The 25,136-nt window shown below is 43.1% G+C and overlaps 1 protein-coding gene across 1 annotated transcript; it reads right to left on the reverse strand.

Annotated features, from left to right (window-relative positions):
• Window positions 1-4,737: 4,737 nt before the first annotated feature.
• Window positions 4,738-24,886, reverse strand: LOC124777790. Its single transcript, XM_047253304.1, has 3 exons — window positions 24,093-24,886; window positions 7,362-7,722; window positions 4,738-5,171 (listed from the first exon to the last, which is right to left on the reverse strand). The coding sequence occupies exons 1-3, from the start codon at window positions 24,857-24,859 to the stop codon at window positions 5,019-5,021; spliced, it is 1,281 nt and encodes a 426-aa protein (XP_047109260.1). The 5' UTR covers window positions 24,860-24,886; the 3' UTR covers window positions 4,738-5,018.
• Window positions 24,887-25,136: the final 250 nt, after the last annotated feature.

Consider the following 25,136-nt stretch of genomic DNA (forward strand, 5'->3'; position numbering starts at 1 on the left):
GTGATCCACCGTCTGAAACGGTCCTAGCACGTCTTCCAGACCTCGTCCACTGCTTAGTATTCCGGACTTCTTCATGTCAACGACACCACCTGTCTCCATCCCGAAAGTATTAACAGGCCCGACAACCTGACGCACTCCATGTCCTGTACGGACGAGGAGTATCAGGTCGACAAGTGAGATCTCATGTAGCGTTATTCCAGGGAGAGAGTGTCGCATAACAGGCATCAGCAGTTCGAGTGCTATCGCAAAAAGCACCACTGAAAGCGAGCACCCATGTCGGATCAAACTGTTAATGTTAATTGAGCAGACTTCCCGACGGTTTACCACCATCTTTGATAGAGCTCCTCGTATCAGTCTCGTAACTATGGAGATGATGACCAGTGGAATCGCCATTCGGATCATAACTGACGATAAAAAATCATAGATTATGCTGTCGAATGCACGACCAAAGTCCACCGATATTAGAGCTGCTCGCATTCGACACGATTCTGCAAGGATTATGAGGTCGCGATATTCACTTGAAGCTGCGTGGATGTCGCTTCGCACCCCTGGGATTGCCTGATCAGTGAAGGTAGTTCTCGATATCGCTAGTTTAAAACAATACGATAGCAGTCATGCAATGGTTTTTTATTCGTTGTTTAGCATGGTGAGCGACCGATACTGCTTCGCAAATCCGGTGGCACGTTCATGTCAGGGTGCATCAGCACCCTCTACATCTACACACATAGTGGCATCATCAATTTCGCGAATTCCCGATAAAATTCAATGTTGCCCTATCCGGCCTTGGGAATTTGTGTTGCTCCTTCCTTGAGTGCCCCCATTATTTCAACTTCTGTGAGTAGCTCCAGTAGTGCAGTCTTATCCATGTCAGTCAGTTTCGTTGGAAACTGTTGCAATACATCCACCCCAGCCGGAGGTCCCTCGGTGCGCCGGCATAGAGGTGGCGGCAATACTTCAAAAATCCAGCCGCGATGTTCTTTTGTATCATCAGTTGATGACCCTCTGAGTTACGGAGCGCTGTGACTAATAATCGGCGGTAGCGTTTATGTTCTCGCGAAACATGATGCATCGAGATCGTTCCCCAGCGGTGTTGTCTGGGCACCTTACCCGGATCAGGATGCCTCCCATTTGACGTCGCGTGATCGATAGGATACGTGCCTTGACAAGATGAACTTCTGTCTGGTATTCTAGAGACGGATGCCGAAATGACAACTCACAAAATATCGTGTAATAATAATCAAGAATGTCCTTATCAATCTCGTCTTATCCAGACCGTGTTGTGTAAAAGCTCTTTGTATCGTCTACTTAGCACAAAATGAACACCAGTGAAGCAGCGAGACGTAAGCTGGAATGTGACGTTGGCAAGGCGCCCGTACGCCCTCGACTCGCTGACGACATTCGGGGTCCGCTAACAGTGACGAATTGAGCTTCCATATGCCGCTGCTTCTCCACGGACCTTTTTTTTCTTTTTCTTTTTTTTTTTAAAAAAAGGAGAAGTGTGGTACATAGATGAGCTAGCTGGTCGGTAAAGGCAGTGGGCCATCATTCAGCATCGACAACCTTACCTCGTAGGCCAAGAGAAACATATATCCGATGAAGTGACTAGTGAAAAACGTATATTCGTCGCTGTTCCCAGGGTTTCTGTCTCACGTGTCGGATAAGTCAATTTCCCGGCTTATCGCTTGTACTTCACTATAGGTATTGTAATGTGGAGTTTGATTCTTCGGGATTTATACAAAGCTGAACTCTCCAGCCACCAGTAAATGATCGAATCCGCCAATAAATAAGGGAACGATCTCTTCTGAATAATATTTCGCACGTGCGCTTCTATTTTCTGTACCGGATGGGCCGTAAATGTTGACAATACGGACCCCATGAACTGTTATTGACAGTCCCCGTGCTGAAGGTGTACAAACCAGGTCGCGAACTGGGATCCCCTCTTGGACAAATATCGCCGTTCCAGTGTCGTTGTCCGAGTTCGGCGCCGTGTAGATGTAGCAGAGTACTTCTGGAACACAGTAATGCAGATTTCCTGCACCATCAGGATATCCACATCTGAGGCATACAGTAAATGCTGCTTACAGTTGAACTGATCGTACTGACGTTAACTGTACGTATTTTGAGTCTGGGTCAGTGTCCGTCATCTTCGCACTATGCAGATCTGGCGAAAATCCGCGAAGTTGGTGGTCTCCTTACACGTCCTCAGAAGGTTGCCCATCTGATCTCTTCCCGTGGCATTAGTTGCCCTCAGTTGTGGAAGAGGGTTGCGAGTCTCCGCTAAGAGGAGACATCATCGATGGATTATATCTTCGTCTTGTTTAGCCCAGACGGTATCTTGTTTAGCCCAGACGGTACCAGCGAGGGTCCCTACTACGCCAGACACGACATCCTGTCACAAACCGAATGCACTTGTTCAGCGTCATCCGGTGGCAATTGGTCCATGTCATATTGCCAGTCATCAGGTGTCTCAGTATGAGGAGAGGGCGAACCTCCAGCGAGGAGGCGCTTCTTACGACTCTTTGGGAAACGTTGTTACACGCCCTGCTCTCGACCTCTGGTGCTGTTGAATTCTGCAGCTCCTGTTGCACCACCGTTGCTACAGCGTCCGTGGAACTTGGACTTCAGTTTCCATGCCTTTTGGTGTGTGCTCGTTCTCGCGAACTATCTCCTGCATCGTCTGGGGCTGGAGCGGATTGGGAGCCATCTCAACATTACTGTGGCCTTCATCTGATGTTCGTTCGAATACGCGCTCTGACCTCAGCGTCATGTCCTCACGGAGCGCCGACGCGTATGTCAGTGGTAGTGACATCCTGTGCTGGCCATCACAGATGACAATGGCTGTACAACCGCCTAGATTTAAATAGGAGGGAACGTGTTTTATAAGGGCGATTCACGCCTGACGAACACTCTTTATCATTGGATACGAACTAAAACTTGCCCAACGCTCGGCTGTCACTACTGACTCTGCCATATGGCTGGAGTGATTCAGTTGTCAGTGATTCAGGTACTTCGAAGGGCAGCTCAAAGATTCGAATCGTGCGCACGCCGAGGCCCGCATGAACCACTAACACGTCGCTAATATGACCATCAGAATGTCGAAACTGGAATCCTCGTTTGGTGGCGTCTATAGTAGGATGACATGTTGCGTCGTCGACCATCTTGACATAAACAGTGCTGCTCACGATTGATAAGTGAATTTCAGTGGGATCCGTGTATCTAATATGCACCTCATCTCTCAGCAAGCGTTCAATTTCGAATGCTTTCGGTTTTGCGTACTCATTAGAGAACGTAGACAGTGCGTAGGATTTTTGAAACGTATGTGCCGCTGCTCTCGTTTCAATAAGCACCACTGGTGTAAACACCGCCTCTTCCTCGAGCGCTTCGCAACCGGAACTTAAACAGGTTCCAGCTGCTCCACTGCTAAAGGCAGACTGACGATTTCTGTCTGCTCCTCTGCCCTCTTTGACACGGTCATTGGCAGAATGAGGAAGTCTTCGAACACCATTGCTAATGATTTTCTTTTTTCAAAAAAACGGTGACAGGGTTCGAATCTGGGACTGAGGACGCTTTGATTACTAGTCAAAGAAACCACCCCTAAGGCATGGATGCGAGGATTTGGTACACATAATACTCACTATCTGGAAAGGAGAACTGTGGGGGTGAGAGTAGGTGTTGGGAATAGGGTGACATAGAAGATGGACACAGACTGGTAGGAGGAGAAAATTCACAGAGAGTTAGGGTGAGGCAGGAGATGGACTGAGACATGGGGAAGGAGGAGATGATCAGAGGGGGATGAGGAGATGGACAGCTAGAAAGGGAAGGAGGAGACAGGCCAAGAAAGTTTGAAAGAGGAGGTGAACAGAGAGAGGGGGGAGGAGGAGGTGGGCAAGGTGGGTGCAGGGGGAGGGTGGGAGGAGGGAGAAGAGGGGGTAGTGTAGGAGGCACGTAGAAAATGGAGAAGTATTGGGCAGGTGAGAAGGAAGAGGGAGTGATGAGGAAGATGGTAGAGAGAGTGTGAGAAGGCAGGTGGAAGTGAGAAGTGAGAGGGGGTGTGGGAAGACGGATGTAATAGAGGCAGGTTTTCAGGAGGAAAAGGGGAAGAGGGGCAGGGTGTGAGGAAGCAGATGGAATAGGGACAAGGCGCTATCAAGGAGATGAAACAGAATGGGGAAGGAGGACAAGGGGAGAATGTAAAATTTTTCCTAATTATTTTGGTGAAACCATAACTAGCATGTTCCGTCATGTGGGCACCCACTGTGGTTCTTCTGCTCTGTGTGTGTGGGTATAGATGGGGTGGGATGCAAAGATAGCGACATACCAACCTGTAATGCTTGCAGAAATTTGTACTAAACCTTGGCTCATGTAGCTTTTGTAAAAAAAAAATAAAAAAAATACTGAGATGGTAAGATCCCTATAGCATCGCAATAGTTGAGGTTAGGGATAAAAAAGGCTGGCACAAAAGCACAGCGCATAGACACATAGAGCAATGTGACCAAATTTGTTATATACATGACTTATTTTTTGTATAAGTTGGAGTGAGTCACCTCTACTTCCCATAGAGATGGGGATGAGAAGGAGGTGATCGTAAAAATGTTCTAAGACAATTAGCTGTTATTTTTTCCCTTTATTAAGCTGAGTGGAAATACTTTAAAAGTATGCTTTGTCTCTTACTCGTGCTGTCTAGCGTGTCAACCAGGTCGCGAGAGTGAGCATGGCAGCGTACCAACGTTTTTGTCTGTATACTTCGCGACCTAAGATCATGGCTTTCGGGTGAATACTACAAAAAAGTTAACATCCTCTCCGGGAGCGTATGGTGCAAAACACCACAGATTCAGACATATATGTGTCGAATATATATGTGTCATGAGCGTACATGGGCGAAGCCACGGGTAAAATGTTAGTCAAATACAAGAAGAAATACTTGAAAAACATGGAAAAGGAAGAAATGTTTGCATTCATGCAAGTAGAGTCTGAGATATATCTTCTGTAGTGCGTTAGAGAACACTACGGCTGGGTGGTCACCGCTGGTGTTCCCGTAGACGGGGCAGGAGGCAGGTCTCCACCAGCTCCTCCATGGCCTCTGTCATCCTCGAACGGTAGCGTTCGTCGCGCTCGTACGCGGCCTTCGCCAGAGCCTTACGGTCCAACAAGAAACTCTCCAAGTCAGCATCCTGCGGAATAAGAATGACACATCCACATTACTCATAACCGTCTCCATACGCCCTGGACACAGAAGACTACAAGAACATTAATAACAAACTATGTTTCTTAGACATATGAATAGCGAGGAAGTGAAAAGGCAGATTAGAAATTTGCAATATCTAAGAGACTAATAATGGTTCCAAAAAGCGGAATCTATAGAAAAGAAAGCTCGTCCTATAAGACAGAGTGACGTAGAAGTTGCAAAATTGATTTTGTGTATTACTTGATGACTGGTTTCGAGCCTAAACTCATTATCGAAGCACACAATAAGCTATGCAATAAAGTAAATTACGACACCACATGATTGTTCATTGTAGTTAAACACAAAATAGAACAGGACTGAACTTCATTCACCTAATATTAGGTGAATGAAGTTCAGCCATATGCTGCTTTGCACTAAAGATGTTAAAATGGTTCAAATGGCTCTGTGCACTATGCGACTCAACTTCTGAGGTCATCAGTCGCCTTGAACTTAGAACTAATTAAACCTAACTAACCTAAGGACATCACACACATCCATGCCCGAGGCAGGATTCGAACCTGCGACCGTAGCGGTCACGCGGTTCCAGACTGAAGCGCTTTAACCGCACGGCCACACCGGCCGGCGCACTAAAGATGTGTTTAATTGCAATGAACCTTCTTGTGGCTGTCGGAATGTACGTTACTGCATACCTTATTGGATGATTCGGTAATAAGCTTAGGCTCGAAGCTAGTTATTAAGTAATAAAGAAAATTAATATTTGCAACATGGACAGTTCTCTACAAAGTATTGCATAATTGGTAGACCATACCGTTGCTGACGTCACCCTTTCCAGAATGTTGGAAATTAGTAAAACAGAGAGAATTAACATTTTACTTTATGGCGTTATCTTTTAAGCACACTCAAAAGCAATGGTGCAAGTAACAAAATACCCTCTCACAATTAAAATCAGATAGACTCATTAATGAAGGTTGCTACTGATACTGCGATTTAGGTTAAGAGTATGCAGGAAAATGACGGTTACAAAACACGGTAGACAGATAATTCAAACGGGAATTACAGTTCACGGAGAAGAAACGAAAGCTTTGAGGTAACACAATGACACTGTAATACTGTCAGAGACGGCAAAGGACTTGCAAGGCCAGTTAAACGGAATGTATAGCGTCCTGAAAGAGATTATTAGATGAACATTACCAAAATTAAAACAAGGGTGGTTGAATGCAGTCGAAGGGGCAGCGGCAGTTCTGAGGATAGTGTCTCTCTGAGCAACAGTGTGCATTGAGAAAGGCTATGACCATGTGAGATCTTCTGTGAGAGGGACACAGGTATAGAAGACGTAAGAAAAGTGGACAGAACTTAAGCGACGTGTGCCTGAAGTGTGCAAGTCCAACTGCAACGCCCACACGAAATGTCAGACTATTACAGCTACTTCACATCACTATGGTTTTGGCAGTAATGTCGAGTGGAGATTTTGCAAAACATTTACTACGAGACACCTGGGAAAATTTAATCGCCGGTAACCATTCCTCCATCTGAGTGAACTCTTTTATCATATTCTCTTTTCCCAATTGAAGACCCCATCCTCTTAATGAGGGGATGCTACCAATGGTTAATAAACTGTGGCCCAGTGTGTAGCTACAGAGGCATATACAGCGAAGGTGGTAGGCAGTTTTACTTATGACGACGAGGATGATGGTAGTAATCCTCGTAAAGTACGCAACTTATAGGGCCATAACGCTGAGAATCTGATGCGCAGCGCTGAAGACATGAAAGATTTAGGACTTTTAACTCCCCACTGTCAGTTCCCGTAGCTGAGTGGTCAGCGCAACTGACTGCCATGCGGAGTATCCAGGTTCAGTTTTTGGTACTACCAGGGCTTTCCTGAGTGGGAGGACCGCAGTGGGGTACACTAAGCTCGTGATGTTAATTGACGAACTACTTGAGCGAGTAGTAGTGGGTCCAGGTCACGAAAACTGACAACGGCCAAGAAAGTGGTGTGCTGATCCTACACCCATGCTTACTGGATGTAATGACACAATTGGCAGAGGACGACAAGGCGGCCGATCGGTACCGATGAACCCTACAGGACCTGTGGATGGAGTTTTCTTAACTCCATTTTCTTGCTGAATACCCATGATTTAAGCATCTGCAGTAGCTCAATAGTAAGAAGAATCTGTACCTGTTGTAGAGGCAGCAAGAGGGCTTGCAAAATGTAGGTAGTGACGATAACGACCACAGGCTTAGAGTCGTCGCAGGACTGCAGGAAGATCTGTAAAGGCAGGACGGAGTCTACGTTGAGGTCGTGCTGACGAAGCACCTCGGCCAGTGTCTGGTGGTACAGCTCCAGTAGCTTCCGCCCGTGGGTCTGCCGCAGTTCACGCGTCGTGTTCAGATGAAGGAAGAGCAAGACGTCGTGTGCTGGAGGCTCCAGGTGCAGCGTCTGGAAGTCCACCAACCGCACCGACAGCTCGCCCTTGGCGTCTTCCGCGAACAGCATGTTGTTTAACCACAGGTCTCTGTGGCACAGTACGTTTCGGTACCTGCATAGCAAGCCACAAATGCCTTAACAAGGAGCCTGAATTATTTTTAGGACATGTAGTCACCTTACTACTAACATTCGTATGTTTATTCAGACTTCGAATGACATTTTTTTCTTCAAGTAGGTCATTAAAATACGCAATCATTAAGAGAACCAATTTAGTGGTAGAAATAGTGTCTTTTTATGCACAGAAATTTTGCAAAATAAGGGCATAAACGCATTTATGCCATGAGCGCTGGATTATTCCATCCAATTGCTCAAAAAGGATGGCTGCCTCAGTTGAATGTAGCCCGGTAACTTGCACACTTCGAGCGTTCTCCGTGCTGTCTCGTTACTACATGGCAGGGAAACACAGAATTTGTGAACCATAAGTGCAGCGAAAGCACTTCGTAACTAGGCGCGCGTGATTGTATGCAGTTCCATAGAATTTGTGTCCGAAGAAGCAAACAAAGAAGCAAAGATGTCATTAAAAACTGAGCTTCAGATAGATGCAGGAACCGCTAACTATTTCGGTCGCTCGATAAAGAGAATAAAGAAGTAGGGAGAAAACATAGCTCCAAATTCTTCGCAACGTTTTACCACTTCTGGAAGACGTGGAAGAAGGAGAAAAAACTTATCCTTGCCTAATCTACATCTACGTGATTACTCTGAAATTCACAATTAAGTGCTTACCAGAGGGTTCATCGTATCACTTTTAAGTTATTTCTCTATCGTTCCACTCTCGTAAAGCGCTCGGGAAAAACGAACACGAAAATCTTTCCGTACAAGCTCTGATTTCTCTTATTTTAGTATGGTGATCATTTAAACGTACATAAGTGGGCACCAACAATATATTTTCGGATTCGGGAGAGAAAGTTAATGATTAAAATTTCATGACACAGATCCTACAGCAACGAAAAACACTTTTGTCTTAATGATTGTCGTCACATATCATATTCGTGGCACTCTCTCCCCTATTTCGCGATAATACAGAACGACCTGCACTTCTTTGGACTTTTCTGATGCCCTCTGTCAATCCGTCAATCCTAACTGATGTGAATCCCATACCGCACAGTAGTACTCTAGAAGAGGGCGGAGAAGCGCAGTTTAAGCGGTCTCTTTAGTAGACATGTTGCATTTTAGAAGTGTTCTGCCAGTATATCACAGTCTTTGGTTTGCTTTCCCCACAACATTACCTATGTGATCGTTCCAGTTTACGTTATTCGTAATTGCAATCCCTGAGTAGTTAGCTGAATTAACAGCCATTGATTTTGTGATTTATCGTATAGCCGCAATGTAGGGGATTGCTTTTAGCACTCATGTTGATCACTTAACATTGCTCGTTATTTATAGTCAATTCCCACTTTGTGCACCATACAGATATCCTGTATAAACCATTTTGCAATTACTTTTGGTCACCTGACGACTATACAAGACGGTTAACAATCTAAGTCGGCTGCTCAGATTGTCTCCTAAATCATTTATGTAGATGAGGAACAGCAGAGGGCCCACATCACTTACTTGGGGAACACCAGATATTATTTCTGTTTTAATCTGCGGCTTACCGACAGTTACCTCGAACAGTGACTTTTCTGATAGAAAATCGCGAATCCAGTCGCACAACTGAGACGATACTCCATAGCCAAGCAGTTTGATTAGACTTTGTGAAAGATATAATCGACATTTGACTTACAGAAAGTTTTATTCCACATATAGGTTTCGGCCTTAGACCATTATCAAATGACACAAGTGTTAAAAAATCATTAGACTCGAGTAGAATAGAAGGCATCATCAAATTTATTTTTCTTTGTTGTTATTTGATACCACTGCCCACTGTGGGTAGGGATGGGCTGGCAGCGGCACAATTCGCTGTTCTTCAGCCAAGAGAGTGTATAAACTAGCCAAGGAGAAACGTTAAAAACAAATAACATGGGGATAAAAGATGACGTGGGCAAATGATAAGGGGAAACAATTGGGGCAGAAATACACAAAAAGGAGTAGTTTAACGAGGCACATTGGCATAAAATTCAGATGTAAAGAAAATCACACTCGACACAAGACATAGTACAGAAACACTGGCAGCACTTGAGCATGGGAAAAAACAGCATTCACAGTATGAAAGCCACATGGGACGACGACACTTAAAACACACTACACTTATGTAGCACATGCGGTGAGCACTAAACCATGATGGAGAGTAACTAGAGTAACTCTGGAAGCAATTGCCAAGGGATGGGAGGCCAGAGAGAAGGGAAAGAGAAGGGTGGGGAGGGGGGAAGGTAGGGGCAGAAGGGGGGAGCCAGTAACACATCAAGGGATGGGAGATGGGGAAGGTGGGGAAGGGGGCTATTCAGGAAGGAGGGCAAAGGCTGGGAAAGGAGGAGTGAGACAGACAAGGGGGAGGAGGCAGGAAATAACAAAGGGAAGGGAAAGGAGAGGGAGCCCTAGGGAGGTGGGGAAAAGAAGAGGAGGGTCAGAGTTGGAAGACGGATAAGAGACGGATAAGTATCAGGCTGAAGCTCATCATCTGGGATGGGGTGACACTGAAAGTTTCTGTGAAAGAGGGGAAGAGGGTGTGGAAATCAGAGAGGGTAGGACACATTGGTAGAGCTGGAGAGGGTAGAAGACACTAGGGGGTGAAGGGGATTGAGTCGGCTGAGAGTGTAAAGGAGGTGGGAAAGAGATGAGGTCATAGAGGATGCTTATGGGGGATGGGAGGCGGGTACAGAAAACGAGATGGAGTGCATGACAGTCAAGAATCTGGAGGTCTTTATAGAGTTTAGGAGGGGTGGAGATCAAGGTGACACTGGCATAACAAAGGATGGGATGGACGAACGATTTGTAGGTATGAAGGATGGTGGAAGGATGCAGTCCCCATGTACGGCCAGACAAGAGTTTCAGGGGGGCAGATCTATTGTTGGCTTTGCATTGGATGGCAAGGAGATAAGAAATCCAAGATATTTCAAGGTAGAAGTAAACTGGATAGGACAGTCATAGATGGCAATATAGAAATCATGGATCCAGAAGGAGGGGTTGTACAGTCTACAGTCTATGATGATTGCATGGGTTTTGGAACGGTTGATCTGACGGATCACCCTTCCCGCATCTTGTCTGTTTCCTAGAATGCATCCGAACCTTATACGTCATTTGCAAACTTGCTCCTCCTCACTCCCTGGTGTCTCCTACCCTCTCTAACCCCCAACTGTTGCCACGAATTTACTGTTGTGTCCCCCTCCCTCTCCATTTACACATCCTCCACTTGCTTTATCATCACGTCTGCCAACACCTATCCCTCCCAGATGATGAGCTTTGCCGTGATATCTACCCCTGAGTACACATCTGCCAGGATCTAAATAACAGTTGAATCATTCGAACTCTACACAAGAATGGAGCATCTATATTTTTTAATTGTATTTACTTACATGTAGGACGGGGAATCTACTATGGATCTCATATGTATATGCAACTCTAACCTCATCTTCCCCTTCTCCACAGGGCTCCCTCTCCCTCCCTTCCCTTCCCATGGGCGGTTTTTCCTATTCCTACACAGACTACCTTACTGGCGAACCCCTTTCATGTGTTTTTACTCCTCCCTGGCTTGCTTTCACTCTCCCACCCCACCCAACTCCTGTCCCTTGGTGCCCCACCCAACCACATTTTTTCATCCGACCGTCTCCAGCCCCCCCTCCCTCTTTCCCGCTGCACCCTTCTCTCAATTCTCTTCCCTCCTCTCAGGCCTCCCCTCCCTCAGCAGGTCCCTCTCGTTTTCTTTTTCACCGTTATAATCTTTGTCATGTGTGCTATACATGGTGCAGTGTTTTTGAAGTGCCGTCGTTTTGATGTGGATTTTAATACAGTGGCCTACTTTTATCTTCTGCTTGGGACTCCAATGTGTTTTAAGTGCTACACACATCATAAAAGGTGTTTTTATCTTCATGTGGGCCTTTTTTAACTGTGTCCCACAATGAACATCTCCATGTCAGCGTATTTTGAGCCCCCATTGTCTCCTCCCTTATCATGTACTTTCATTACCCTTTTATTGCCTTATTATATGTTTCGTGTAGTGTCATTGTTTTTAATTCATATAATATCCCTCGGCTGAAGAGCGGCGGACGGAGCAGCTGAATGAAATAACAATAAAGAAAAAAAGCTATATTTGCGACTGAGTGCCTCTAGCAGCACGAGTGGAAAACTTGATGGATGATATATCGAGAGGTCAGCTGTATTTCATTGCGTGTCTTGGGTATGCCATATGACGCTATGAGCCTAATTTGTGTTGGCTTCCAGAATTTAGACACGTTAAATTTCAGGTGCTCCACTATAAAGAAAGACGTAGATAATCAAAAGAATAACCACGTTTTTGGAGCCTATTTTTTTAGCTCTTACCACATGAATATGCACAGAAGCTATGTTATAAGTCATTTCAACTTCTTCTTCAGCAACATACAGTTTTTACACGCAAATGGAGGTACCATCATTATAGCCTTATTTTCATTTAGGCAGCTTTTAATGTAAGGGAAACCACTGTAGTACATAACATCACGTGGTTCCACGTACTTCAGAGTCTCTCAATTAACGGTTATATAACTATCATTGTCCCTACCACAGTGAAATTTTGAAACGAAGAAAAAAAATCCTAATGGATAGCAACAGCAATATTACAAAAAAAAAAGTTTTCATCTTTTTCCTTGTCTTTGACATATAGTGAAGCCTTGAGACGCCCTTACAGCAATTATTATTTTCTTGTCAGGTCCGTAGCCGGATCACAATCATCCTGGCCGTATGTCTGCTCTGTGGACGCGAAAACATTACAATGAATCAATACACCAATAGGGTTTAGGTAGTAATACTTGCAGCTACATTTTTCCTGTCCTTCTTTATTCTTTTCATAGTGCGATTGGAACAGGTAGCCATTTCTGCAATCCTCTCAGTTTTTAACGCAATTTTTGTTTCCTCGCTAGCCTCGTCCAACATAGATTCATTGGCATTGCGTTTAATCACACTTGCATGATTGTGAATAGCCTTCGCTTTACCTGTGGCACACGAAGACTGCAGCGCCATGCCATGCACGGAACAGACAGCTCAATTATGAGCGCAAGTTGACAGGCAACTTTGTCGGCCACTCCTTCGAAACAGCGGGGTGTACTCACCCAATGCCCATGACGAAAATGTGGTTCTGCACAGGTGCTACTGTATTTTACACAGGCTCTCCCCTTAAATATCAAGCTGTATGAAAATGTCTATAGTAGAATTTTATCCAGTAACGGACATCAGATGACACTGGTGATGTTATTATGTATGATATTTTCTTAAGTTAAATTAGCAAAACATCTGACTAAAATGTGTGGACATCGTAGATATTTTACGAAAATGCAGTAGACGAAACAACAATAACACTTCATAAACTGCACAACTTTTTAGGACCTACAGTTTATTACCTTGGGTTATGCTGCAGAGTGTAATTCTTGTCAACGCGTAGGACTGTTGTGTACAACTCCTTCCCTGACTGACACCAAAGTAAAAAATATTTTCCTGGCGTCACCACGTCTAACCCCACGGGGATCTGTCTGGTCTCCAGGAATAGGAACTGGGTCACAGAGAGAAAAGTTTGCAAAATGTCAACAAGAACGTGGATTTTGATATCGTGAACATGTCTACTGTACTCGTAACTGTCAGTATTTTTATTTCTATTTTTTTTTAGTGTAAGACAGTAATACAGTGAGCATCTTAGGTCTGTGCTTACTTCCTGATTGGTAAATATATGACTAGGACCTGAATAGCATTCTTTATATTGCTGAACGCATGTAGATTTAATAATATGTTTATCTCCTTGTTAAAAAGATCGCTTTTATTTAAATTGTCTGCAGCAATGGTAACGATAATGAATTATTTTTAACGAAGCATTGAAAGTTGACTGTTATGTTTGCACGCTTGCCACCTTGCGTAGATTCAGTTTTTGCTTTTCGTTTACTCAGGAGTACTTTTGCTGTTATCTCTGAACCCACCGGTCGACTTTCTCTGTGACGTCTACTACGGTGGTTTTCCTGCTGATGATTTTTAGGGCAAGTATGGCCTGAGTTAATAAGGGAGCTACGGTGCGCAGGTGCTGAGCATATTTTTGCGAGTTTGGAACGAGAATGAAGTTTGTTCGTCCGTTATGTTGTGTTCGGAGCTGTGTTAGTGAGAAGGCGTACTTTTCTTAACAGTTCTAAAGATGCGCTGCTGAAAGTGGCTGCATTTAAACATGCCGAGAGAGAGAGAGAGAGAGAGAGAGAGAGAGAGAGAGAGAGAGAGAGAGAGAGCAATATATAAATCACCAACTGGTTTGTATTTGTATAGTGCTTCATTGTATACCTCCTCTCATGGAACTTCTCTGAATAAATGTGTGACGAGCTTTGTTGACATGTCGATATTTCTCAGCCGGCCGAAGTGGCCGTGCGGTTAAAGGCGCTGCAGTCTGGAACCGCAAGACCGCTACGGTCACAGGTTCGAATCCTGCCTCGGGCATGGATGTTTGTGATGTCCTTAGGTTAGTTAGGTTTAACTAGTTCTAAGTTCTAGGGGACTAATGACCTCAGCAGTTGAATCCCATAGTGCTCAGAGCCATTTTTTTTATATTTCTCAGGCCCAGATATTGAATGCCATGGCATAGTGGTATTCGCGGTTACGATTCTGTGGCGGAGGCTTTGTTTTGTTCATGAGCTACATATCATTCGCGATCAAGCGTAGCGTGTACGTATTTCATTCGCCAAATAGGTTTTTCATTTTTCATGCTTTTCAAAAAACGTTAAAGAACTTAGTTTTGGGTGACTGTGCTGAGAGTAGCGTGTGTTTCAAGTACAATTTTTCGGTTTGACAAAAAAAAATTGTATTCTTGAGGTGCAATAATGATTATGAAGTCAATGGAAATCTCATATCTTTATTTGAAATTGGTTACTTTCATAAACTTCTGTAACTCAGTACCAATTTTGCAAGACAGTAGAAGCGAGCAACCATGAGGCCTTGCACAAATGCTTCGTGCAAAAGTATCCAAAATAAATATTCTCGTGCCTAATCCGAGCAGCACCACTTCTGTTCATAGTAAGTATTCAGACACGAATCACATTTTGCATTAGTAAATTATTTTTAGATCAGAAAAGGTAAGCTGCCAGGAGATCTTCGACTGGGGAGCTGTTCCGGCATTTTGATTACGTGTCTTGTGATACGTGATATTACTAGGTCGCCACAGCGTAGTATAACAACCTTGTACACGAATGTGTGAGTATCAGTCCGTATCTTCCTAATCTGGCGAAAACTAATTGGTATTGAGGGGATTCAACTGCAGTTCAGAAAAGAGAAAGTTCAACAATGGGCAATGATGACATATTTCAAATATTAAACGAGAATATGTTTCATAGTGCTGTATAAGTATGCGTATCTGAAGAACCGTAACTGAAGACAGATTGCGTTATATTAATTTATTTGAGCCTCATTCACTTTGAAAGAGGGGCAACTTTTATGAGGAACTTTTAGTGATGCAAGCACGAAGTCAAGCAAATAACTTCAGAAAGACCATACATTATGCTCTTTGAGAGGTAAAAACAGACAAGAGTTAAGTATCGATAAATGAAAAAGTTGAAAAATTTAGTTTCCGGAAAAAATGAGCCAGGAGACGGAAAGTGATTCGGCCCGCTGGTCGATGTTCGTATGCGGGTTAACGGTCTCTGGGGTTATGTTTTGACACGTATGTTGAGAATTACGCATCTGTAAATGACAGACTGTAAACATAGGTAGTTCCAATACCTCGTAGTTTTATAAGCACCACATTGTCAAAATACCCTTATTATCAGGTGTTCCATGTTCAGTGAAGGATAAATACGATGTACATATTCTATTACATGTGCCAAAATTTGATTGCGACTTCCACTAAACTGCAGTATTTCTCCGAACTGAAAGAAAGTTGACAACAATAAACAAGGTCTAGAAAAGAGCTTCTTCCGGCTAATTTCTAACCATTACAGATGAGCCTCTTGCTAAAAATATATGATTTTAGGGAGATCTGTCGGGATACTACTTCGTCGAGGAACCGGGAAATGTGGCAAACCAGTGTGTGCATTGCTGAGGCTACCTAAACATACTCCCTTTAGGAGGACAATCAGAGCTACAGCTCCAAGTACTGAGCATGTTGCATAATCATTCTCATTATCTAACAGCCGCCATCGTTGGGAGACTTCGTCTTATCTGGTACAGATAAGTGACTCCGAAGTACAGATGGTTGGGAAGCTTTCCCTTTGTCTTATCTGGTACAGCTAAGTGACTCCGAAACACAGATGATCAGGAGGCTTTCCCTTCATAATGTACTGTGAAACAATTGCCTCAATAAATGTGCTTTTCCTTCGATGTCGGTGATGTCAATGTTTCCACCAATCTCACATGTAACTTAATCGTAGATTTTCAACACCACTTGCTTTGATAACTGATGTTGGTCATGATTGATTCTGCTCATAATGACTAAGCAATAAGTATTTATTGCTTTCCACACTCAGTGTTGCATTTTTAGACGTGAAAATATTCTTATTGAATTTACAGATGTCGTACATCAGTAGAAAATAACTACGTAAATCCCATTTTTATCTCGCCTTTGCCTAATACTGTTTTATATCTATTTCTTATAGCATTTCTTCTAAATATGTAATATCTTTATGAGTTTTTGGTTGAGTCCATATCGAAATAGTTAAACATAATACCGATTATTTGGAAAATCTTCGCTCATTGCAGTGTCGGCCGTTACGATGGCTATAATCCGTTCATCATAAGAATAAACCTGATGTAAACATTGCCCTATGTATTCTTCCGTGTTTGCTGGAACCTCATTCGACTTTCGTTTCACGTTGAACTGCAGCCAAGCTGTCTCGAGTGCTGTCAAGTACGATAATAAGGGTACGTTTTGTGCTGTGCGTTACGCGCACAACTTGGACGACACTGGCCGGTCAGCTGGTACAGCTAGCGTGCAGTGACGTGACCAGGTGCAGTTCACACGTAAAAAGAGACGAGAAAAGGAGCAATGCAGCTTCGAATGTCATTTAATTTTTAAGCGGAATGAAATACTACACTGCAAATCTCCCACAATACGCTCTTTAGACGACCAGACAAACACTGCAACACATTATCGTTTTTAGATAACGTACCATTGTAATTAAAAACAAGAATGATGAAATGCCTGCCTTAACGTCAGGTTACTTTTTCTGCATAAGCTGTGTGTAACGTAAGAGAGTATTGAAGGATTTAACCGTATAGTTAAATATTGAAGCCACTGAAGGTATTATTTACAATCATCTGGTAATCTCTCAGCTCCTTCCTTATCCGATCCGAGAAATATATTTCAATTCGGAAAGTGTCACCAGCTATGTTGATAACGAGCCTATCAACGACAGAATCCACGAAGCCGACCAGGAGCAGCATTTTCTCTTCTTTTAAGACCAGCCGTTCTATATTCCGCCAACACTGACGTGTGAAAACGCTTGGTGCGTTAGTTTAGTACGTCTGGCAGCTTAACGGTCTTTTTACTTCTCGGGCCAAATCGTGCAGCTTGGCTCCATATCAGTTCTGTTGGGTTCATATTGTAATGGTGCAGTAGCAAATGTAAAAATGCAGCATTTGTATGATGTGCTCAATGCTGTGAAAATGATTGTTTTTCATGTTTCTACGATACTTTTCTACCACTGTGGTATAAAATGATGGACATAATCCAAATAAAGAGGATTTGGTTTTCCAAATGGTTCAAATGGCTCTGAGCACTATGGGACTTAACTGCTGTGGTCATCAGTCCCCTAACTAACCTAAGGACATCACACACATCCATGCCCGAGGCAGGATTCGAACCTGCGACCGTAGCAGTCCCGCGGTTCCAGACTGCGCGCCTAGAACCACTAGACCACCGCGGCCGGCTTTGGTTTTTCATTTTTGTCTTAAAAATATATTGTTATGTTTGCTTAATTGAAACAACTTTGTGAACAGTCTTTCATAGAAAATCGATAATTAAGAATTTGTATTTGAAACAAGAATATCGCGTCTAGTAAGAAATTAGAAACAAGAAGACGTGCACTATTCATAAAAATGATGATGAGTTTTATAATTACGAGATGTAGGTATTTCAAATTGAACGAAAAAAATGTTGCGAATGATATATGAATCCATGCTCGAAAAACCGCCTACAGTTCACATTCCATTACGTTACCTATTGCGCTACATGTTAAATGTAGTGTTTGTATTCCAACTGCATTATATACAACGCAGAGAAAACTTCAAAGACGACTATCTCTGTAAATATGTGAAAAACTTTAAGAACAGCCTATTTTTCGGCACTTTTTAACAGTGTTCCACGCGAGTGTTTCACTACGGAACAGAAAGCAGCCTCAGCCATTTTCGTACTACGCATCAACTGCACGACAATCTGGGCACAACGCTGCAGAGGCTCTGACTGTACACGATTTTTCAAATGAAAACTACGTAGCTAAAGCGTGATTAAGAAAAACATTTGAATATCTTAGTTTCATTTAACGTAACTTAGTAATAAGATATCTAATACACGAGTACGACCTACTTCCAAGAGCGTAACAACACCAGCATACGTATGCTACGGCTTCTGACCAATCATCGCGTTTGTGTTTGTTTACACCATGTTTATTCTTATGATGAGGGGATTATAGTTGCAGGCAGTCAGGGTAGAGTAGCGCCTTTCCCATTGGTGGAACGCTGTGAGAGCACGGAGTGTTTAAAACTAACAGTTACTTTACGGTAGTAGTAAAGCTTACACACCGAATGTTGGCGTTTCTCAGTCGACGAGTTAACTTGTTCGACGTTTCATATAACATAGGCTACCGTTTCGAAAAATGTGGCTGTGAAATATAAAAATTATGAAAGGTTTTTCTAATTGTTTTTATATTTTTATGCTTTCCTGATGACAGAAGTGAGTGGTTTCCACAGTGATTGCTGCAGCAATGATTTATTCAGTTTAGCTTTAATTATGCAGTTAACTTCCTCAAATTTTTAGAAATACGGACAGTTCCACTGATAAAAAAAAGAGGGACCTATTTTCGTTACAATATGTGGACGTACAGGACGAATTGAAATTGAGACAGAAGGCAAGTGATGTTGCGATTGGAGCTCCTCTTTTTTTTTTCTATACAAACGTTATGTTGGAAGAGAAAATTGCGGAGGTAATACAGGTAACTTACTTATTTTAAAGTCTCAGTGTGACAAATTTAGTGCTGTCTCGTATATCGTAGGTTAGTCAACAAAGTATTGAGTGAAAGCGCATTTAAAATTAGACTCGACATGTGTGTATCGGGAAATATGTGGCACTCTCAACGGAAATAATTTGTCGCTGACACAAGATATACCCGAATAGTTGTGTATTGTTTTTGGAGGATTTGAATGAAACTTGCCTTCAAAGAGACGCGTTGAAATACATTTCCAGTGCCTTCTCCACATCATGAAAATAATCTAAATAATATCGAGAAGGACAGGTTTGCTAATTTTATTGTGCTTGGGTGATACTTCTCAAAAATTACAACTTTGTTATCCAATCTTCATTTGTAAAAATTGTCGTAAACCTTAAACTGATTTGTAAATTAAATACAATTTGTTAATATAAGGGCTTTCACTAAAATCTGCTTACTTCACAAGGAACTTAATCTGCGCAGATAGCTATTTAATTGTGCCGTAGTGAATTTCTCTTAAAAAAAGCTTTATGACGACAATTGAGGGCTTAAGGCGCTCGTCGTCAAAGATGGCCGACTGACTTCGGAACCACTCTAGTCCGATCCAATAACGATGGAGTTTCGCGCGTGTCGAGACACGCATAGGGGATTGCATTGTTGGCGATTCCAGGCGACAGTAGCGGTACGCGCATGCTCGTGCTTTCCGCTTAAAGAAAGCGTATTTTCTGCAAATTATGTCCCTCGCTTGTTTATGCAGATTTTATCACTTACCCACCACCATCAGCGAAGCAAACTTGTAACAAGTGGAATAGAAATTCGTTACACAACTCGCTACGATTATGTTTAATGCTCGCATTAGCTACGGCATTCACAGTAAAGTGCTCAGAACAATTGTGAACGCTCACTGGCTGTCGGAGAATGCATGACGTAGATGTGCAGAATAAACCTAAACTCGACCGCCATCGTTCGTGACTCCAACTATAGTAACACACCATTTACTTGATCAAGACGTCTCAGACAGACAGGTGAGTTCCGATCGCAGTTACATTATGTGCGTTCAGAAATGTTATCACGGACCTAACCTCACAGTTGGTGGGGAGGAGTGTCACAGTTGCCAGTTTTAGCCGCTACAGCAGTGGTACTACGAGAGATCGGGAAGTGGTAACTCTTGCATACGATGGTCACTTCCTACTGATCTGATATGCACACTTCTCAGGCACGGACTAATATCTGAGGGGGGGGGGGGGGGGGGGACGTAGTTTCTGAGTGGCAATGTGACATTCACAGTGCAAAATTTTACTTTAGTCACTAGCTGATCTAAAATATCCGTTTATTTATGACTCTCCACTATGCACAGTTCGGCCGTGCAGCCAATTTCAACTTTCTGAAATTTATACAGATGTGATATAGTTAAGACAAATGTGAGAACATTAGTTATTACGTCGAAACAACATAAACTATATAAAGATAGTTTTACGTAAATACCAGAGGTGACATAGTTAAAACAAAAATATGAAACAGCAACTATGTTACGTCTGGCACATATTTTAGACGCTTAAAATGGTTACACGGAGGAAATGGTGCAAAAGCGGAAAATTAAAAATAAAAAGATATTTTAATCCAATTTACGACAGCCTGAGCGACACATTGTCGTCAGTCTGTAAGTTTTGCTGTACCAACGAATTATTTGAGCATTCTGTATAATTTATCGATTCCAAAATTCAGAAATATTCTACTTCTCAAAAGTTACAAAGACGCTGTTTCAGGGGCCATCTAAGGCTGCCATATCCACTGGAATGACAAGTTCTCCGAGAAGACGGATATAATGTGCTGTGCCATTCGTGGGAAAGAAAGTGCTTTCGCTGCCTTGTAACAGTGGCAAGTTAACGCGCGAGAGAGATCACCGTTACGTTTCTACCAGTCCCAGTGTCAAGTCAAATCTAACTTCTTCGTGTACTTGCGCCACCCAAAATATTAAATATTTTAATTAGTTCATAGAACAATGTAAAATGATGTTTATGCAAGGAATACTATGTTTGATCAAAATCTAACTAATAGTTTCCACAAAATTCGCTATTTTCCATAATATGACAGTCAGGGAGGTTGAAAAACACCAAGAAGAAATTTTTAGAAAATATATATTTTGACGTAAAATTTGAATGTGAAAGATTTGGTAAAGTTTTCTTTAACACCCTCGGAAATTTGAGAAGAAATGTAAATTTTAAACTATAACACAGAAAATCTTAGTAGATTCCTGTGGACAGATGGAAGATAGCGCGTAGAAAATACAGTACTATATTGGTTATAGAAAATAATGACGAGATACCAGATTGCAGTACACTTAATGGAGTTCGCGAGGATACAGCTCACTCAAGGTTCCACCGCAAAAATCCGAAGACCGATAATTAGTAAGATACGAAACTAAAATTAAGATGAAATGTTCTTAAGTTTAAATTTACGATATGGGTAATTATAGAGGCGCTACGATCCCAAATGGAGAAGGTATTAGAAATTTATTATGCAGAGAGGGACTGTTTTGAGAACAGAAGCAGGGGCGCTGGCGTTCTAGCAGCGGTTAGTTCGTTTCGCAGTCCTCTCCGGATGGAAATAAGGCTACATTAGAAATCGCAGAGTTGCCTCAGGGATCATTAGCTACAAATCTTTCGCCAACAGTGTGTATTGCCGTCGGACAGTGTCAAGCTATGGGAGTAGAGTGCATTGCGATGTTATCCCCAACCGGAAATACGAACCTCCGATGGTTGTGTACGGACGTCTTTGACTGGTATTGAGAAACCTTAAGATCGCGCGCTTGTAGCACCGTTAAAAGCTGATATGAGCAAGTGGAATGAAGATTGCAAGTATCAAGTTTCAGATTATTTTCTGGATGTTCATCAAAATAATTTATAAGCCGTTGTTGCCGTGGTTCGAGCAATCCATTGTTAGGAAACACATCATCAAAACTCGTGACATTTTGAATCAGCAGCCCCAAATACTGTCGTCTCAGCAATGCGATATTGTCGAGCTTAGTGAACGGCGCTTTTCACGTAAACAATACGAATCAGACCCTACGTGGCGACAGTCGAGCAAGGAAATGTGGTGCAAGTGGAGATGAAAGGAGGAGCTATACAGAATTGTGTGATTGTCAAAAATGTGATAAAAGCAGGTAAGAAGTAGAAGTGCGATAAAAGGAATATATTAATTAAAGAATTAAGGGGAAGTAATGTAATGATAAACTGTCAAAGAAACGCATAGTATAGTGGCTAGGGTACACTCATAGGGTGAGAAATTACATTTGCCTGAAACGATATTTGATTAAAAATTCAATGAATTTCGTGGGAACTATTCAAGAATAACAACTGGAACAAAACTGGTGTTGTAAAGTCAATGACGAGTGTGAGTACAAATTGAAATATTATCAGGTTGAAATTGGCTACTAAATTGTGACTTGCTTTTAAGAACATATTAATTATTAACTAAAGCCATGGACATTATACACTCTAAGAAAAAAAGCCGACATACCACGAAGGAATTGTCGGAATGGAACGGAAATCGGTAAATTTGGGGTACATGTACAGACAAATGACAACAATTTCAGAAAAATTGGATGGTTTCTTCAAGAGGAAGAGCTTCACAAACTAAGCAACTCAAAATGCGTTGGCCCATCTCTGGCCCTTATACAAGCAATTATTCGGATTAGCATTGACTGATAGGGTTGTTGGATGTTCTCCTGGGGATATCATGCCAAACTCTATCCAACTGTCGCGTTAGATCTTCAAAATCCCAAGATGATTCGAGGGCCTTGCCCATTATGCTCCCAACGTTCTCAACTGGGGAGAGATCAAGCGACCTTGCTGGCTAAGGTAGGTTTTCGCAAACACGAAGACAAGCAGTAGAAACTCTCGCCATGCGCGAAAGAGCATTATCTAGCTGACATGTTTACTCAGGATTGCAGATCATGAAAGGTAAGAAAACCGGACGACAGTCGGTTTGGTATACCAGGGCTGTCTGAAGTGTCTCCAGAAACGTTTTCTGCCTGGAATCTCATTGACTGAAGTAGAAACGTCTACAGTGGTGAATATCGTCGACGTACCGCTGCGCTGTAAGAGTGCCGCAGATGACAACCAAAGGAGTCCTAATATGAAAGTAACCACAGACAGTCACTCCTGGTTTTCGAGCCGCATTGCGTACAACAATAGGATTAGTATCCCACCACTGTCCGGGGGCCTCCAGACACGTATTCGCTGATCTTCGGGCTCAGTTCGAAGCAAGACTCACGACTGAAGACATTTATACTCCAGTAAATGACATTCCAGGCCGAAAAAGTGTCTAGAGATGCCTCAAACAGCGGTGGGATAGCAACCTGACTGTCGCCCCGTTTTGTTGCCCCTCATGGCAAGCTATTCTAGGTTAACATTTCAGCAAGACAATGCCCACTGCACACGGCGAGAGTTTCGCCTTTGAAGCAGATCGGGATTTTGATGATGTAACGCGCCAATTGGACATGATTTGGCACGACATCCCTAAGCTGGAGTCAGAAGTGGAATAACGCGTTACTGACTTGCTCAATTTGTGAAGATCCTTCTGGTGAAGAAATCATCCAATTTTTCTGAAATTGTAATTATTTGTCTATCTACAAAGGTACATCACATTTAATGATTTCCGCCCCATTCTGATAATTTCTTCTTGGTGCGTCGTTTTCTTTGCCTATAATATCTATACGTGTAATATCTATGAAATGAGAAAGTTAAATGTTGCCAACTACATTAAAACATCGAAACGTGAAAGTGAGATTCGTAATAGGCACACAGTCGTAGCTGTATATTTGTTCAGCTATATGTAAGTTCTTCGCACCCAACTAAATAATTTTCAAAGGCCATGATTAAAATGGTTCAAATGGCTCTGACCACTATGGGACTTAACGTATGAGGTCATCAGTCCCATAGAACTTAGAACTATGTACTTAAACCTAACCAACCTAAGGAAATCACATACATCCATGCCAGAGGCAGGACTCGAACCTGTGACCGCAGTAGCCGCGCGGCTCGAGACTGCAGCGCCAAGAAACCGCTCGGCCACACCGACATGCGCCACGATTAAATTTCCAACCACTAAATGAATATTTTGAATACAACCACATGGGGGAACGTGTTACAGGCCAGAAAAGAATGCTACCTTTCTCACCATAACTTACTTGTCAGATGGCTTGAGTAGTTCGTAGACATCTTCCATGACTGGGTTAACGAAACGGTGTAGTTCCTCATTGTGAGCCGTGCCTGGAGCGAAGCGAGGTATGAGATCCAGTAGAACATGTGTAACACGGCGGCTTTCGGCCTGTGCGTCGTAATGGCTGAAGCCCCGCTCCTTTCTGTAGAAGGACTCCTCCAGAAGCAGGGGGTGGGCGTCAGCGAGTAACCGCCCCTCACGCTCCTCGTACACGAGGGAGGCCGCGTGGAACCGAGCCACCGCCTTCAGCACAAACTTGCAGTGCTGTAAGTCCAGCGGTTCCTTGGAGTCCAGCACGCCAAAGCCCGCCAACGCGAGGTCCTCCAGCACCAGTAAATCTGGCCGCAGGTAGTAACACTGGGGGACGGTGCCCAAGTACGTAGACGACTCGTAGTCGGAGCAGCGCAGGTGTTTCTGCACGTCCCTCTGAAGATCGCTGTAGAACAGTACCTCCTTCTGGTACGTCACGCCGGACGCTGCGAATTTCCTCCTATAGTCGTCATCTACAGGCACCGCCTTGATGAAGAACTGTAGCTCGGTGCTCTCGGTGTCTCGGTTTTCCTTATCCCCTAGTAATACCGATACACGCAGCTTCAGGTGATCGCCCATGAGCCCCTTCATCTCAGAGCTCAGTGGAGACATTGTAAACGACATCAGTTCGAAATCGTCACGCTGCAACTGCTTCTGGACGATCTTGCGGCATTCGTCTCGAGAGAGTGCTGATGTGGCGCTCATGCTGACGAAACCTCTGGTACACTCAGCGTCAGTACTTTCAAGTGACTGGCGACGTAAAGTGACAGAGCACTCGTACTTAAACTGTATCTCAACTTCCCTATCTTAAGTACAGTATACGCAAGAGAAAGCGCTGTCGGAGGTTTCCTCACTGCAATCGCTATCTATGACGCAATGGTTAGACAGCCGTAAATCAACATCTTTTCTTTTTCTGCTGCAAGGTCATACTTGCTCATAACGTAGAAATTATTTTGAGGTATGTGCTTATAGCTCGTCAAAT

Source organism: Schistocerca piceifrons, chromosome 2 (genome assembly GCF_021461385.2).
Source record: "Schistocerca piceifrons isolate TAMUIC-IGC-003096 chromosome 2, iqSchPice1.1, whole genome shotgun sequence".
Taxonomy (NCBI): Eukaryota; Metazoa; Arthropoda; class Insecta; order Orthoptera; family Acrididae; genus Schistocerca; species Schistocerca piceifrons.